General features: G+C 37.7%; 1 protein-coding gene across 1 annotated transcript; it reads left to right on the plus strand.

Annotated features, from left to right (window-relative positions):
- Positions 1 to 4212: 4212 nt before the first annotated feature.
- LOC150084190 (uncharacterized) lies at positions 4213 to 12795 on the plus strand. Its single transcript, XM_090376153.1, has 2 exons — positions 4213 to 4313; positions 9911 to 12795. Exons 1-2 carry the CDS (start codon positions 4269 to 4271, stop codon positions 12776 to 12778), a joined length of 2913 nt encoding a protein of 970 aa, XP_090232279.1. The 5' UTR covers positions 4213 to 4268; the 3' UTR covers positions 12779 to 12795.
- Positions 12796 to 17081: the final 4286 nt, after the last annotated feature.

A 17081-nucleotide genomic window follows, 5' to 3' on the forward strand; every position in this document is an offset into this window, starting at 1 on the left:
AACAAAACATTACAAAACATGTCGGATTTGTAAAAATTGCTGTTTTTAGCTGGAATTCAAAAAGTTAACTATAATTAACCATAGTTAACCATAACAGGGCTTGAGGTTTCAATTAGATTATGGGAAGTTTTCTTTTAGCCACCAGCGAGTCGTTGATAGCTGGAACAAGTTGCCCTCGCAGGTAGTTGAGGCTGACAGTTTGAATAAATTCAAAGGTCAACTGGACAGTTACCTGTGGGAGGAAGGAGGGAAGCATATAACTTGTGTTTTATTATCTACTTAGTGGTTGTTTTTTTTTTGGTTTTTTTTTTGCCAGTCTAGCAAAAGCTATTGGCTTCCTTGCACTATATGGCGAATACTATTACTATTATTTCGTAAATATATGAAATTTTATTTCACTAATTTCATAAAATACACGGATGCCTCCTAGCACAGACCTGGCAGGACAGATGGACTGCTACCGACAAGGGCCCAATCACCAAGAAATTTATACCTTATGTGAATGCCGTATTTCCTAAATCTCCAACTTGGTTTTCTCCTGGTCTTCATACCACCTACCTCATCACTGGACACGGATCAATAAACCATAAATTAACATCCATGGGAATCATTGACAACCCCTACTGTGCATGTGGTGAAATAGAAGACTGGAACCATCTAGTATATACCTGCCAACACTATGAGGACCTCCGCAGCATCCTGTTTACTCGTATACAAGATAACCCTCAAGGAAATGAACACTTATTCATCACAGAAGAAAACTACTACTATGAGTTTACCAAGTTTGCACAAGCCCTCTTCACAAGACGGAGCACCTTATTGCCAACACAAAATAGGAACAACCCAAACATCTGATCCTAACCTAACTGGCCAACTGATCTTAACCTGGATAGGATCAACTGGCGTATGGACCACCTCATTCCTCAGTGGCAACTTGCACACGGCTCTCTTGCTGTCTTATTTATCATCCTTCCCGGGTTCCCCTTTCAACTGATGGCGCTTATTGCTCCATTGATAACCTGGAGGATACCTTCGCCTACATCCTCCATATTTCTAGCTATACCCTCCTTTCTTGCATACACTCTGTACTTCCCCGACTCTACCTTTTTTTTTTTTTTTTTTGTCTCCGTCCAGGAAGCTCTGGCGACCCTGGCGGAGACAAGCCAGAGAATAATGGGCAGACTGGCTACCTCCTAGTGGTGTGTGCGGGCAACGTGGAGTCCCACTAGGGGCCCTGCGGCCAAATGCCAGGACACACAACAGAACCTAACGCAATATGTCATATACAACACACAACACTTTTCTGGCATTTACAGTAGTACTGTATTCCTTCACAGCGAACATATGGCGCAGATGTGGGAAACCACAGGTGGCGCCTGACCCTAATACTATGCACACTATGCCTCCTAGCCTTAAGTTTCTTTGGAAAAAAACAACACACAACAGGATACAAGAGCTGAGACAGTTAAGAATAGTAATTGTAAGGTTATAGCAATAACATTCAGGAGAAAGAGATTTCGAATGCATTTTCAAGGTGGGCAAGGTTTATTACAGCATTCCACAATAATGGTTAATAGTGGCCCTAGTGGCGAAAAGTCATAGGGAAACGAAGGTCGCAAGAGAAACTGTACATAGAGGACATCAAGAAAGGGGACACTATGCGAACGATCCCTTCCATCAGGGAATTCGTATAGACAACACTGCGTCTGAGAGCCAAAACCAAGGGGTCAATGTTCTCTTTACAGACAGGTTGATATTCGGTCTTGAAGCATATTCTCGACGTATTTTCATTTGAAGAGAAATGAAACCCATATATTCCTAATATCAGAAAATGACTTATATTGTGGTGTGGTTTGGGGGCGCATCTTGGTTGCTCAAAGGTATAAGGTTACGTACGAAATCTTTGAGCTGAATGTGAGTTTTCTCAGAGGTGCCATTACTCCTGAATTCATTCTCGTAGATGATAATGCTCTTACACATTGGTTTACCTAGTCGATGAATTCCGTTAAAGTGAGATGCCATTCGGAATGTAATGGGCAGCCAGATCTGTGGACTTTAATCCAATTGAGCATATTTGGCATACTTTAGCGAAATGCACATATCGGTCTTCTCTCAGAATTCTACATGCTTTAGGATCTACTCTTATTGAAGAATTAGATTATTACCACAAGATGTATCACCAACCTTGTAAACAGCATGAGAGCTCATTGTGAGAGTTGTTTGTACTGTCTATTAAACATCTGACTGATGCAGAACTGGTCCATTAGTTCTGGGTTGTCACGATCTGATGATGGATTCATGAAAACAAAATCACTTTATTTTTTTCCCAAGCTGAACACGAGTATTGATAATAATACTCTTCCATAAATATAATAATAACGCCTCCATAAATAACAGTAATAATAGAATTCTATCAAATCTTTCACTAAATACGTTTTTTTCATGATATCTCAAATTATATGGTGTTACTTAACGTTTTGACATTAATCCATCAATAAAAATATTGGATTCTAAACACAAAAAGCTGCTAAAAGGATGGATTCAGGGTTGGAAGTCAGAAGAAACTTTCTGTTAGCTTTAATTTGACTGTGTTACCGGTTAAAAATCAATATGTAGTATCTGAAATTAAATGTATTCTGTGGTTCGAATCCCTCTAGGCGGATTTATTATTATTATTAGCTATATGGTGCAAGGAAAAAAAAATTCCTGAGTTACCCTGAGAGAGAGAAAGAGAGAGAGAGGAATCACCAAGAAAGAAAAGAATGATGATATCCAGCTCAGGACCCCGGGTGTGCCAAGCCCATACTCACCAGATGGGACTCCCCAGATGTGAGATGGGTTATTTTTTCTTGTATTATTTGAACTAACTAATTTCATTAAAACACAATAAATATGCTTCGGACAAAATATCTTTTGTACTATAAAAAGAGATTTGCAATCATAATTGTGCAGAAAATACTTCGACAAGCTTCGAATAACTTAAATATATTTTAAAAAGGATTTTGAAACTATAGATTAATTAAATGCTTCAAAGATGGCCGTACTCGTATATCTGTCTTTGAATGGTGCAAAGGATATTTTGGCTACCGCTTTATAAATAATTTATTGATTTTTCATGAAAGTAGTAAGTGTTTTGAAGTTGATATTTTGGAAATAAAATAACACTACACTTAAGTCACCTAATTTTTAATTTAGAATTTTGTTTAAAATGACGCCTCAATTACCCGATTTTCAACTCTTATACAACCTTTGGTTTAAGTAGCAGTTGAGTGAAATTGGTCCATCTTTTCAAATCGATGTTTTGTCAACATCACAAGAAATACCACTGAATATTCAGTAAGCGGAGTAGCAGTCCCTTGAATCAATGACCTGTTGCGTCTCGTGTTAACTTCCTGGTAGTGTCAAATTGTTTTGGGTTGGATAGATAATATCATTACATGGCTTACGAAGTCAAAGGAGAAAGAAGAACAGGTTCCTTAATTCTTGGTGTCTCTTCAAGGTCACTAGTGACAGTCCGCTGTCCAATTAAGATGGTAATCCCTTCCCGACCGTATCGCTATGTTACAAGACAAAAGTAGTTTGCGCTCTTGAGCCACCAAAGGTATCAATTGTCTGGATCTGACATTGCTGTCTGTATGAGAACTTGCACGAAATCAACTCAACATGACAATTAAGAACAGAATTTTTTACACGTTCAAATAATCCACTTAAGACACTTACAGGATTTAGTCATTGAAAGAGTAACTTTTAGTGACAATGACTGAAGATTTTTTCCACGAAAGATCCACTCGATGGATAATGTATAATAAAATTAGATGCTGATAAGCAAAAAATTCTAGCCTCGCTAATAATCCCAAGAAAAATTTCTTCTAATTATCGTCAGGCGATAATTAGCAGGCAAACACTACCGATTAAGCTGCAGTGGGTTCTCAGATAGACCCTTGCAGTGAACAGCGTCGCAGCTCTCTCAATACCTTGGTCACTCTTAGTACCTATAAAAAGGAAGAACTTTCATCGGTTATTTTCACACTGTGGCCAAGTTTGTCGGTCTTGACGAGGGCCACATGGTATTTTTATTTTCACGGAAACTAGTTCTCATGGTGTAAATAGTCTTGGCGTTTAATCGAAAGCAAACAAAATGGGCTAATCAGCTTGATTCTTTATTGAATATATAGGTGGTCACAGTCAATTGTCTCATTCTTATTCTTTCCTTTTCTCTTCAGCAAAGACGGACCCTTTGTAGAGAACGCAGGAAAGTTCTCATCGGGATGGTGTGGACTAATGTCATCGTAGCCTTCCTGGTGATGATCACAGTAAGTATGCCAATGTCTTTAGATTTCGCACGTATCTCTTACATTTTTTGGATTTAATAACAATTAAATCCCAAATTACTGATCGCTCAGAAGGTTTTGATTCTAAATTCGAACATTTTGAGTGATAGTAATGATCTTATCACCAAAATTTAGGCAAACAACAACAAATTGGCAGTTTGAAAATAAAGTTCTAGCTTATTTTCTCAAAAATGAAAGATTAAAACATGAATTTTTCAATGTTAGCTCCTTACTTTCCTTAAATTTGAAATCCTCAATCAATGATCCCATTGGGTAAAGATTTATTATTAATAACATATAGTTATAATACACATGTAATAACATAGAGTTATGAAAATATAGTAAAGCATAATATTTTGTATTGATAAGAAAAAAACTCATAAAAAAAGAAAATTTTAAATTTATAAAAATCTTTATACTCCCAACTAAATATTATTGCTGTATTCATATAAACTTTTACACTGAAAAAATTTTAAAAATAATATTATTAGTTCAATCAAAATCCATTGTCCACATATTTCTATGTATTTTCTTTTTTGGTTACTGCTCGACAAAATTAACAGAACAAATTGTTTTCATGAATATTTTATTGTGAAAAGTGTCACCGAAGGCGAATATTTGATATAATAGGCAACCGGGCATACAAATTCCGAGTATTCAATAGAAATCGATCTACCACCTTACAGAGCCTCACATTATGCAAATTATTCATGCCTATAAAAACACAGGTTGCGACCACTGCACATAGAGCTCAAGTGGTGGAGGAATATCTTGAAACTGAAACTATCCAACGATGGGCGTGGCCAGCACAATCACAGACTTAAATCTAATCGAACATGTGTGGGACTTTGGATTGGGTGTTGCATTGCACGCCGACAGCCAACTCCTGGGTCACTTTGTGAGCTAAGGTTGACGCTAGTGGAAGAATGGAATTTGTCTCCATCGGATCTTATAGACACCCTTAAATCGAGCGTGGTTCACCGCTCTCTGGCCACTTTAACCGTTGGAGGGGTTTATACGCCATACTGATGTTATGTGACCATATTTTAGCGCATCTTTTATCGACTTCTGTAATGTGACCTCTTTGGTAATTCTTATACAAGCCCTACAAATGTCCCTTATACCTGACCGAAGTTTCTCGCTGTACCCTTATTTCATTGTGATTCTATGGTGCACCACCATACTAAATTTTGTCCCGGTTCATCACAAGCTGCACGAGTCACACCACGTTTTCTACGTGTTCTGTTAATTTTGTAGAACAATGTATTTATCACAGAAGTCCGACAAACAAAACATTTATTTCATTTTCAGTTTTTCCTTCGTATACGTTGAACTACAACAACACTTAGTTTCAGTATATGTACTATATGATTTAATGGGTACTTAATAAATAGTTAATAAAATTTGAACTGCCTGAGTTCTGATAGAAGAGATTCTGTCTTCTAACTTCTCAACTAAAGCTGGTGTTCCCCAATGTCTTATTCCGCCCAGTCTTTTTCTCCTGTATTATTAATGACTTTCTCTCATTGACTGAAAATCCTATCCATAGTTTTGCCAATGACAGCACACCACATTCTTTAACCCTGCCTTAAAGCCAGAAACTAGAAGTCCATCCGCCTTCTTAAAGATTCTTAATTCGGTTGACCCTTCAGAATGTAAAAATCCTAGAAATCAAGAAAAACAGCTTCTTTTTAGGCACTGCTGACTCCTTCTACTGTGTTTAAACATGGTTTGAAATGCATTAATTCTCTTCTTTTGCTATTCTTGAGAGAGCCGCAGAGGTGGAGGGATTGCTATCCTCTTTGAGAATTCTATCTTCTCCCTTGTACATTAAACGGGAAACAATACAATATTTAATAACGTGTCTTCGTGGGTAGCACAATTGGTATAATCACAATCCTTCTCATACCGGGTAGAAAAGAACTGAGTTCGAATTCGTGGACCAGTTTGACAATCCAGAAATGTCACAACATCCCATTCCAGTCATACGGCTATTACTATTTGCTATCAGTTTCAAGGTATTCCTCCATCACTTGAGCTCACAAGATATTCCTCCACCACGTGTGTCTTTTGCCGTGGTAGTTAGATACGTTGAAAAAAACACCATATATTATACATTTTCAACATAGTCCCCAGCCAAAAATGACATGCTTTTGCCACTTCTCAATGCACTTTCGCAGGCCAATTTTGTAGAAGTCCTCTAACTGTCCTTCAAACCACGACTCAGTAGCAATCAGCAGTAAAGTGTTTTCCGCGAAGAAAGGACTTCAGGGCAGGAAAGAGGAAGAAATCCGAGGATGCAAGGTCGGCAGAAAAAGCAGGATGCAGCAATATTTCAAACCCACATTCGTGGGCACACCTCACTGCAGCATGCAAGAAATGCGCAAGGGCATTAGTATGGAGCAGGCTTTGATTAGCTTTCCCCTTCTTTTTTTTTTTTATAGCAGCACATAGTTTTATGAGGAGGTTGCCTTTCGAAGGTAACCTCCTCTGTTGAAGGTAACAGATTACCTTTTGAAGGTAATCTGTTAGTATTTCACCATACTGAGAGCATCACCTTGCCAGCACTTGGTTGCATCTCTGCCTTTTTTGGGGGATGGTGATGTTGCACGCTTCCATTATTTTGACATTTGATTAGTTTCTGTATCATAGTGATTGATCCAAGCTTCATCCATGGTGACTATCAGTGGAAAACTCCTATTGCTTTTCCTGACACATCGACAACATTTTGTGCACATTGTGCCCTTTCCTTTTTTCTGGTAAGGGTCAGAAGTCTGGGAACCCATCTAGCAGAGACTTTACTCATATTCAACTGTTGATGGATGATGTTCTCCACAGACCCTACACTACTTTGCAGCTCTACAGCTAGTTCTTTGACGCTAATACGGGGGTGGGGGGGGGATCTTCCGGGATAAATTCTAAATTTTTGCAACACTCTCCTCTGTTACCTGGCGTCCTGGGATTTTTTTAATCATGCACTGAGGATCTTCAACATTTGAATTGTTTATACCAACATTTTATTATTTTTTTTGTTTGGAATATAAATATTTTCATAAAAGTATCTCCTTCTTGAAGCGTAGTCTAACAAAAATATCTTTTTTAAATTGAATTTTTATTTATTCACGTGTTAGTTTAAAAACAACCGTATAATGTTAAAAATTTCAAGAAGATTTTATACACAATTTCTTAAAATAATACATATTTACAAATAAAACTTCCGTTTATCACTATTCAATTGGATTAATACCAACAGAGTTTGAATAAGTGAAATGTACAATTGATGACATCCACCAAACGTAAAGGATGAAAAAGTCGTCTGCCTTTATAATTGAACGTAATATTACATAACGTATTATCGTATTTTAATAAGCTTTAAATACATTAAAATTAAAAATATTGTATTAAAAATATTTTCTCAAATAAAAGGGTGTATAAGCGCTGATCAAAAATTGCAATAAGGAATGTCAGAAAGACATTACCCAGTTGATAATTAAAAGGCCCTTATTAACCATTCTTCCTCGCGTTCGATTTTAATGACTTAAGAACGAAGTCGTAACGTTCTAAGGTGGTTATTAAATATCTGGTGATGCCGGTCCTTCTAGTGGAGGGATGTCGCTCACAGGTACATCAGTCAGAGCTCCGGGACAGCTTTATGTTAGTTCCGTACAGAAGTGACGTCAACGCACGTGGAAATCGCGGAGTACCAGTCGCTACTAAAATTGCTCTCGTGAAGTAAGGTAACGCTTCTTGCAGTCCCAGAGAAGGCAAACTCGATCTGCCGATGGTAGAAATAAGGGAGGGGGACGAAGGAGAGGTTGAAAATGACCTCGTAACCAGCATTGCTCGGAACGGACATCTTGTGTTTCTCACTTCCGCATTATGAGCTCCGCATCTTCTTATTTGCCGACGGCTGAAAGACGCTGCTCTGTAACCTCCAGCTACGGTAGGTCAGTAGGGGTCGTTTCCTACTCAGCGTAAACCTCTTGCAATTGACCTTGACCGTCTATGTGTGTGTTTGAGTGAATCCGTCTTCTGTGCTCGTGCAGTCATCTCAGGTTACTTCTGTTAGAACGCTTGGGTTGTTGGTGTACAACGACAACGGGGGGGAGGGGGGAGAGAGCTAATAATTATAGAATTACCATTACGCTAACGCACTAGATATTTATGCAAGCGAGAAAATTAAATGGATGTCAAGTCTGCCTCGGTTTTAACCTACTTGCAGAAGAGGCAAATTACCTCAGCAACTTGTAATTTCTGAAAGTAACAAATCACTTGGTTATTTATCACAGTTCATCACACTTACATATCACAGTTCATTCCACTTGGAACGAAATGTGACTTTTTCAAATATTTACGAATAATGAGTATTCATATTGTATTTTAAATAAGATTTATATCTTGGTAGTTTTTGTTTTATATTAAAAGATTTTTATAACTGAATTTCCTTTATTATATTTTGCAAAATAAATAATAAATAAATAATGTCGATCAAGTAATCCTAAGAAAAAGGCTTAGGATTAGTAATGGTCGTATGGTGCAAGGAAGCCTAAGGCTAATGCTGCACCAGCCAAAAAAAATAAATAATAAATAATAATAATAAAATTAAATAAAATAATTAATAAATAATAATAACAGAAAAGGAAATAGACAACCTATGCGTTTTCCTCCTCCCGTAGGTAACTATCCAGCTGACCTTTGAATTTCCCCAAACTGTCAGCCTCTATCACCCATGTAGGTAACTTATTCCAGTAATTTATAACTCGCTTGCTAAAATAAAACTTCCTGAAATCCAGTCTAGACATCTCCCCCCCATAACTTGGATTTATGCCCCCCTAGTTCTAGCATCATTTATAATCTTTAAATTTTCGTCCTCATTCATTTTACTGATGCCTCTCAGAGCCTTAAACACCTCAATCGAATCTCCTCTAAGGTGTCTAGTTTCCAAACTCTGCAACCCACATATTCGAAGTCTTTCTTCATAAGGACGCCCTTTTGCCGATCTCACCAGGCGAGGTTACCCATCTCTGGACCCTTTTAAGAAATCGATGTCTTTTTTTAGGTGCGGTCTCCACACTTGAACACAGTATTCCAAGTGTGGTCTAACAATAGCCTTATATGATGGGATTATGACTCCTTATTTCTACTATCAATTGCTCAATAAATCATCAATAGGATACCATGGGCCTTCCTTGCAACCTATCTACAATACTCGGAGAACTTCATGTCTGACCGTATCATAATTCCCAAGTCCCTTTCTTCCACTACTGAAATTAGTTCAACTCCACCAAGTTATTTATTGAGTTTTATTACCATAAATATAGTTCTATGCAATTTTGGTGGTTTCTTATTGTTTTTTTTTTCTAAATAACATTTATATGTTATTAACTAATATCTTATTATAACTGTTTTGTGACCGGAGGGCAATCAAGGTGATACCATGGGTCTCAATCAAATAGCAATCTTTAATGATAATAAATAATAAAGCATATTAGAATAATGAACTGATATATCATGCTGAATGAGTATAAATGATTATAGCATTTTAAAAGAAAATGGATTTCTTTTTTTTTATTTTGCAGTTTACCTTTGGGGCTGAAGAAATCCAAGAGAAGATTGACACTGCCCATCCTGATCAACTAGTACAAAATCCTTCTGTTTTGGAAGAAGAGAAGAAGGTTATACAAGATAGGAGGGAAAATGCATACTCTTCAAATCAGTACAAACGTCATCCGCCACCACCTTCTAGAGAAGCTCTTCCGATTCCTGTTCCTCTGCCTATTCCCATAAGTTCTGAACACGTCATCCTTCCATCTCTTCCGCATCCTTCTCAGGGTGGTCAAAAGAATGCTCCAGAACATCAGGGTCACCAGAATCAAAAAGGCCCCAAAGGGCAAGGACATCGTGAATCACAAATTCACCATAAGATTCAAGGACATCGTGATATACAAGGACCAAAGGTCCCAAGACCTCAGGAATTGCCTCCGGGTCATCAAGGTGGTCATAAAAATCAGGTGTACATCGAACAGCAAGGTCATCAAGTCAGACCTCTGCAAATAACTCAAGGTCATGAAGTTCAATTATATCAGGAACATATTGGACATCCGAATGGCCCAATAGCTATTCATCTAGTGCAAGTGCATCCAGAACAAGGTCATGGAAATCAAGGATTTCAAAAAAACCGTTTAAGAGTTCAACAAGGTCAAGGATTTCATGAGCAAAAATTTAAGGGCCATGAAACACAAGGATTCCAGATACAAGTTCCAGTGTTTCAAGACGGCCAGGGTCACGAAGGCTATCAGGAATATGAAGGTCATCAATTTCAGAATCATCAAAACCCATATGGTCCTGAATTTGCAGAACATCAAATTATTCAAGGTCATCAGTATCCAGATCACCACAATGGTCAGCAAAATCAGGGATATCAAGAGAGTCAAGGACAAGGCTTCCAGGAGCATCAAGGACAAGGCCACGGACAAGGTTTCCAGGAACACCAAGGACAAGGCCACGGACAAGGTTTCCAGGAACACCAAGGGCAAGGCCACGGACAAGGTTTCCAGGAACACCAAGGGCAAGGCCACGGACAAGGTTTCCAGGAACACCAAGGGCAAGGCCACGGACAAGGTTTCCAGGAACATCAAGGGCAAGGCCACGGACAAGGTTTCCAGGAACATCAAGGGCAAGGCTTCCAGGAACATCAAGGGCAAGGCTTCCAGGAGCACCAAGGGCAGACTTTTCAGGAGCACCAGGTTCAAGGTTTTCAAGAGCACCAAGGGCAAGGTTTCCAGGAGCACCCAGGACAAGGGTTTCAGGAGCACCAAGGGCAAGGGTTTCAGGACCACCAAGGGCAAGGGTTTCAGGAACACATAGGGCAAGGTTTCCAGGACCACCAAGGTTATCAGGAGCATCAAGGAGGACAGGTTTATCAGGAGCACCAAGGACAAGGATATCCAGAGCAGCAAGACCAAAAAGTGTCAGAAAATGAAGGTAAACATGTTGTTCAAGAGCATCTTTACCAGCCACAGGGCCATGAGCCTCAGGGCTATCATGAAATTCAACTTCATGCGATCCAAGCTCATCCACAGTCTCAAGAATATGGCAACAGTCAACCTGCATATCATGCAAGTGTGGGTGTTGCTAGTGGTGAAGGAGGAGGAGGAGGAGGAGGAGAAACAGCTGAGTATGGCAATTATAATCATGATCCACATAACAATCAGTTTCAAGGATTTCCAAATCTTCCTGGTAGCGATTCCTGGCCTCTACCTCAACCAGAGATGCCAAAGATTGTGCACTTGGATGTAAAGTGCGAAAAAAACTTCATGAAAATAAGAATTGAGTTCGACAAGCCATTTCACGGAATAATTTTTAGTAAAGGTCATTACAGCTTTGGTAACTGCATCCATGTTCCAGCCGGATCAGGTCATATCAATGTGCATTTTGATATCTCTATTAACAGCTGTGGAACTCATGGAGACACTCAGAACAGCCCCCATACTGGTACGTTTTTTGAAAATACTATTGTAATTCAGTATGATCCACAGGTGCAAGAAGTGTGGGATCAAGCAAGAAAGCTTCGATGTTCGTGGCATGATCAATATGAAAAGGCAGTGACCTTTCGACCTTTTCCTGTAGACATGCTGAATGCCGTACGCGCCGACTTTGCTGGAGACAATGTGGGATGCTGGATGCAGATTCAAGTAGGGAAAGGTCCATGGGCTAGTGAAGTATCTGGTATTGTGAAGATTGGTCAGACAATGACGATGGTTTTAGCCATTAAGGATGAAGAAAATAAGTTCGATATGATGGTTCGTAATTGCATCGCTCATGATGGTAAAAGGTCACCGATTGAACTTGTAGACAGTCAAGGTTGTGTAGTGCGGCCGAAACTAATGAGCCGTTTCACCAAGATTAAAAATTTTGGCTCCAGTGCATCTGTGCTGTCCTTTGCTCACTTCCAAGCATTCAAATTCCCGGATTCAATGGAAGTCCATTTCCAGTGCACCATCCAAATCTGCCGTCCCCAATGTCCAGAGCAGTGTGCACAGCCAGCAAACTCGCCACACTTGCTTCACGAATCTTATCATTCTATTGGTTATGGTTCAGCTGGCCGACCACGAGAGGAACGTGATGTGTCAAAGGTCAGCGAAAATACATCCCCAATACAGGAAGTGAAAGAAGTTGGACTTAATAGAATGATACGAGTGGTGTCGACTGGTGATTTGGCATTTGCGCTTCAGCAAAATAATACTCTGCCAAGCCATCCCGTGCAAGAACAAGAGTTCAGGGACTTCATCTGTATGTCAACACCAGGATTTGCTGGTTCCCTTGTTGTTCTTCTAGCTGTCCTTGTAATTTCGTGTCTAGTGTGTGCGTTCCTTTATCTTCGACAGCGTTCTGGACAAAAGGTGATCGCTGCATCTTCAATGATCATAAGAAAAAATAAAGTCTAGTAGTGTGAGACAGCCAACTGGCTAATTTTTATGACAATGTACAAAGAACACGTTACTGAACTTACTCTTGGAAAAGGAAGTTCGGTGGATTGCAGGAAGTGACGTTTATTTTTCGAGAAATGTGAAAATCACATGACTCGTGCTTTCATGAAAGCAAATTCACAGATTGTGTGCTGACTGATTTCAAATGAACACTGTGTGAATTTCGATGAACTAAGTTATTTATAATTTAAGAAGATAAAATATTCAAATGATTTGTGTTATTTTTAGTTTAATAATTTAACTAAAAAACGCTACTGTTTCTGTGTTGTAATTTGTGTAATGGAAGATTTTTAAAATTTGCTTATAAACTCAAAATTAAGAAAGGTTAAATTAAGATAGGATAAAAAAAAAATGAAAAAATGGGGGGGGGGGGCTTCGTTGCACGGTTGTACTGATATCTCATTTAAAATACAATAGAGAAATACAGATCAATATGCAATCACGTATATCACCGATATCCAAACTGGTTTTTTTTTAGCAGTTTGTGAGTCAAGTTCAAACGAAATGCATTATTAGTAAAAGTTTATCACAATAACTTATTTTCAAAGTTGCGAATAAAATGTGTTCCTTTACGAAAGGTTTTTTTTTTTTTTTTTTAATGAAAATAATCGTTCGTTAGTTCAGGAATGAATAAACACTAGTCTAGTTTAGTGAATCATTTCCAGGGTTGTAGGTGCACTTGGAACCCCAAAGCTGCTGAGTGTGCATTATTTATTGTCAACATTGCTAAGTGGGGAGGGGGGGGGTCTTCATAATGCCATTTTTCGATAGTTTGCTTCCCCCTCCTTAATTACACCTTTAAACGAATATTAATTCTGCTTTTTAACTAACTACCCACACACAGTAAGAAGCAAAAAGCTTGGAAAGTGCAATTAGAGGATACAAATTATTACACAATTTTAATCCTAGAATGAATTTTTAGAATTTGAATCAAAATAATAAACTTTAAGTGGAGCACTTCACAAATATCGTGATAAAAGTGCAATTATGTAAAATTAAAACATTCTATTACACTGCTACAAAAAACAATTTTCATTTAGCTTTTGTTTATACTTCTAAAAACATATTCTGGCTTCATATTGTCTTATTATTTATTTAAGACTTTTACTTACTCTATTCAGTCTTAGTTTTATTTTTAAATAACAAAGGGGAAAATATTTGATGTTGCTCACACGAATTTAGAATTAAAAATGTTTAATTCTATACTTCATTTACTGTTTCATCTTTATTAATCTCATCTTTTCTCATCTTCTCATATACAATATCTTCCATGAGTGATAAATTATTTATTTATTATAATATAAATGGCTGACAGCATATAGTATATTCTGCTAAAAGGAAAATTGTAAGTTCGTTATACAATAATTTTTTTAATACCGATAATAATAAAAATTTAGCAGAAATAATACATCAAGTGATATACTTTGAAAGCTGTTCTGATGGTACACAATATTTTTTTACTCCTTTGTTTATATATTGAGTTTCCTTTTTATTTTTCCAATTCTGCTGATAATAAAAAATTTCCATCAAACTAATGCACCTTTTTGTAGTCATACTTTACGAAGCTAAGTTTTGAAAGAAGTATTACGTCTATATTTCCTGAAAATTTGAAAACATGTGACAGGTGATATAACTGCTGATGACGAATATCTTAAGTGATTGTTCAAGTTTGTAAGTCGCACGCTAGTCCATAAGTGTTTTCAAACTATTATCAACAAAACCAACCACCCACATGGATATTCAGCGCTCTCTAGATCAGTACTTCTACATTTATTCTAATATTGAAAGAGATGATTATTATTACTACATTTCGTTATATAGTAAATTCTTTAAAATCAGGCACCCTCGCTATTTGAGAGATATCGGATTTTAGAGAGGTGTTCTAGTTGGTTGAGCATTTTTAGGGGAACGTATTTTAATAAATATTAAGCGCAAACAACTGAACTTACATCATTTTGTGGGCAGCAAGATTTAATCATCATTTTTAAGGTCTTAATACTCGCAGCAGAACAAATTTCCTTTAACGATTTGCCATGGTATCGCACCATTTTCAAAAGATAGCTTTAACTACATTGAAAAATGACTTCGTATACTGCATGGCAGTTCACATCAAACAATTTAGTTATTTTGTATTGTCACTAGAGACTTATCTAATAAGGGACCAGTTGTCTTAAAACAAGTTGTCATAGCAGTCTCATCTTTTAAAACAAATGGCCAATTTTCTGGAGACACCGCTTGCTTGAAAGTAGTGCAATACCAAGGCAATTCGTTGTAGAGGCAGGGTTGCCCAGTTGTGAGAATTAAGACTATTGCATAAAAAAAAAAAAAAAAAAAAGAAGAATGGACAAAATAAATCTGCAAGCATTTTATTTTAAGAAAGAAAATCACTTTTTTTTTGGCATGGATTCTTGAAGACAAATGCGATTGTTGGTACTAGTTCCGGATTTTACAGACTTTACTGTATTTAGCTACTGAAAGATAGTTTGAAATGCTGGCAAAAGGCAAACTTACTTAAGTAAGCATGAAACATTTTTAAAAATTAAGTTAAGATTTTTTCAATAAATGGCAACTGTTTCAGTTGGAAATAGAGTACTTTAGATTGATTTCAAATACACCATTCTTGTTTTTCGATGTATCTCTTTAATTTCAAGTGTAAGTCCCATTGTACAATAGTGATTTTGTGTATATGTCCTCTAACACTGCAGTGTACAATAAAGCTTTTCTTATAACAAGTTTGCATTTTATTCTTTTATGTATCACTTTACACACACGCATACGGACATGACAGGTGTGATAATGATGTTTACCACTTAGCAGAAACATCATAATCACCAACCTGCCCACATCTGGTGAAAAAAAACCAGATCATTAACATGATTCAAATCATTAACATGTCATTAACATGATTCAAATCATGTTAATGACAAGCTGAACTGGTACTATTATGGTCTTTTCAAGTTAAATCAGGCTGGAAATCTTGAACAGAGTGTTGTATAGCAAAAGATATGAAGTTATATATTTCTAAAAAAAGTATCTAAAATATTTGCAGGCTCATGCGTCCCAAAGCAGCACAGTTATTGTCAAAAAAGTGATTATAACCACTGTCTTCCCCATATCGGCTGGAAAAGGCTGGGTTCAAATCTCGTCAAAACCCGAGGAATTTCTTTGGGCTATTTTCGCAATGTGGTTGAGTTAGTCAGTCTCAGACGCGAACAGCAAGGGTTGCCCCCCCCCCCCCTCTTCCTCCAAAATCTCTAGTTTTTCGTCCAGCAGAACAGACAAATCGACCAGAACAAGCATCCAATTTCTGGACATATTACTGTATACATGGGCAGATAAGCTAACTCTTGAGTGGTCTTAATATGACATTTTGTTATATATATAAGATATATTATTATATACAGGTTGGGCCAAAAGTAGGTATACAGTGCTGATTGGGTCATGTTTTTTTTTAATTTTATTTTTCATTATTATTTCTTTTTTGTTCTTTCAACAAGATGGGGCCCCTCCTCATTTTGACGGAACTATCTTAACAAGAACTTCCCACAACGTTGGATCGGGCGACGTGGCAGCATTGAATGGCCGCCACGTTCACCCGACTTGACACATATGGACTTCTTTTTTGGGGGCGTAGTAAAGGAGAAGGTTTTTGAGAGGAAGCCCCACACAGTGGACGAATCGAAGGAGTTCATCTCTCAAGCATTTATCGACACTGATGCTAACCAGAATTTGTGTATTACTGTGCGTCACAGTGTCTGGGACAGGTTCCAGGAACGTTGGAAGGTTGATGGAGGACATTTTGAGCACCTAAGAGACAAAACATGACCCGATCAGTACTGTATACCTACTTTTGGCCCACCCAAAAGAATAAAACTTCAACAAATAGGCTGTATTATTTTTTGTGAGAAGAATCTTCCTGGATGTATTTCATGATGAACGTGTTAAAGATGGAATTAATAAAAGAATTAAATTGTGACTAGTTTTCAACCTGAGCTTTATTTTTGTTAGCATGTTTGCCAATCATGTCATGCAATGGCGTATCATCCTATGGTGCAGACACACCAGGGCCAAGCTCGTCATGATATTTAACTGCTATCATGGATCTGGTAGAACAGTGATCGTAGCCACTGTGCTAATTGCAAGGGTACTGTCACTAAAACTTCGACTAACAAAATGGAAAAAGATGTCATTGACCTGCGTTTTTTGGGATGGTGTGACAGTTTCACTGTAGATAATCTTTCTATTATCGGCTGTCTGGTGA

Source organism: Mastigoproctus giganteus, chromosome 6 (genome assembly GCF_048544385.1).
Source record: "Mastigoproctus giganteus isolate SK-2022 chromosome 6, ASM4854438v1, whole genome shotgun sequence".
NCBI classification, from domain to species: domain Eukaryota; kingdom Metazoa; phylum Arthropoda; class Arachnida; order Uropygi; family Thelyphonidae; genus Mastigoproctus; species Mastigoproctus giganteus.

What these genes read in the sequence shown, in the direction of transcription:
- LOC150084190 (XM_090376153.1), top strand. Translation starts at nt 4,269, where the DNA reads ATGGTGTGGACTAATGTCATCGTAGCCTTCCTGGTGATGATCACA. An exon ending in CCTTCCTGGTGATGATCACA is followed by an intron (nt 4,314 to 9,910) that starts GTAAGTATGCCA and finishes TTTATTTTGCAG; the next exon opens with TTTACCTTTGGGGCTGAAGA.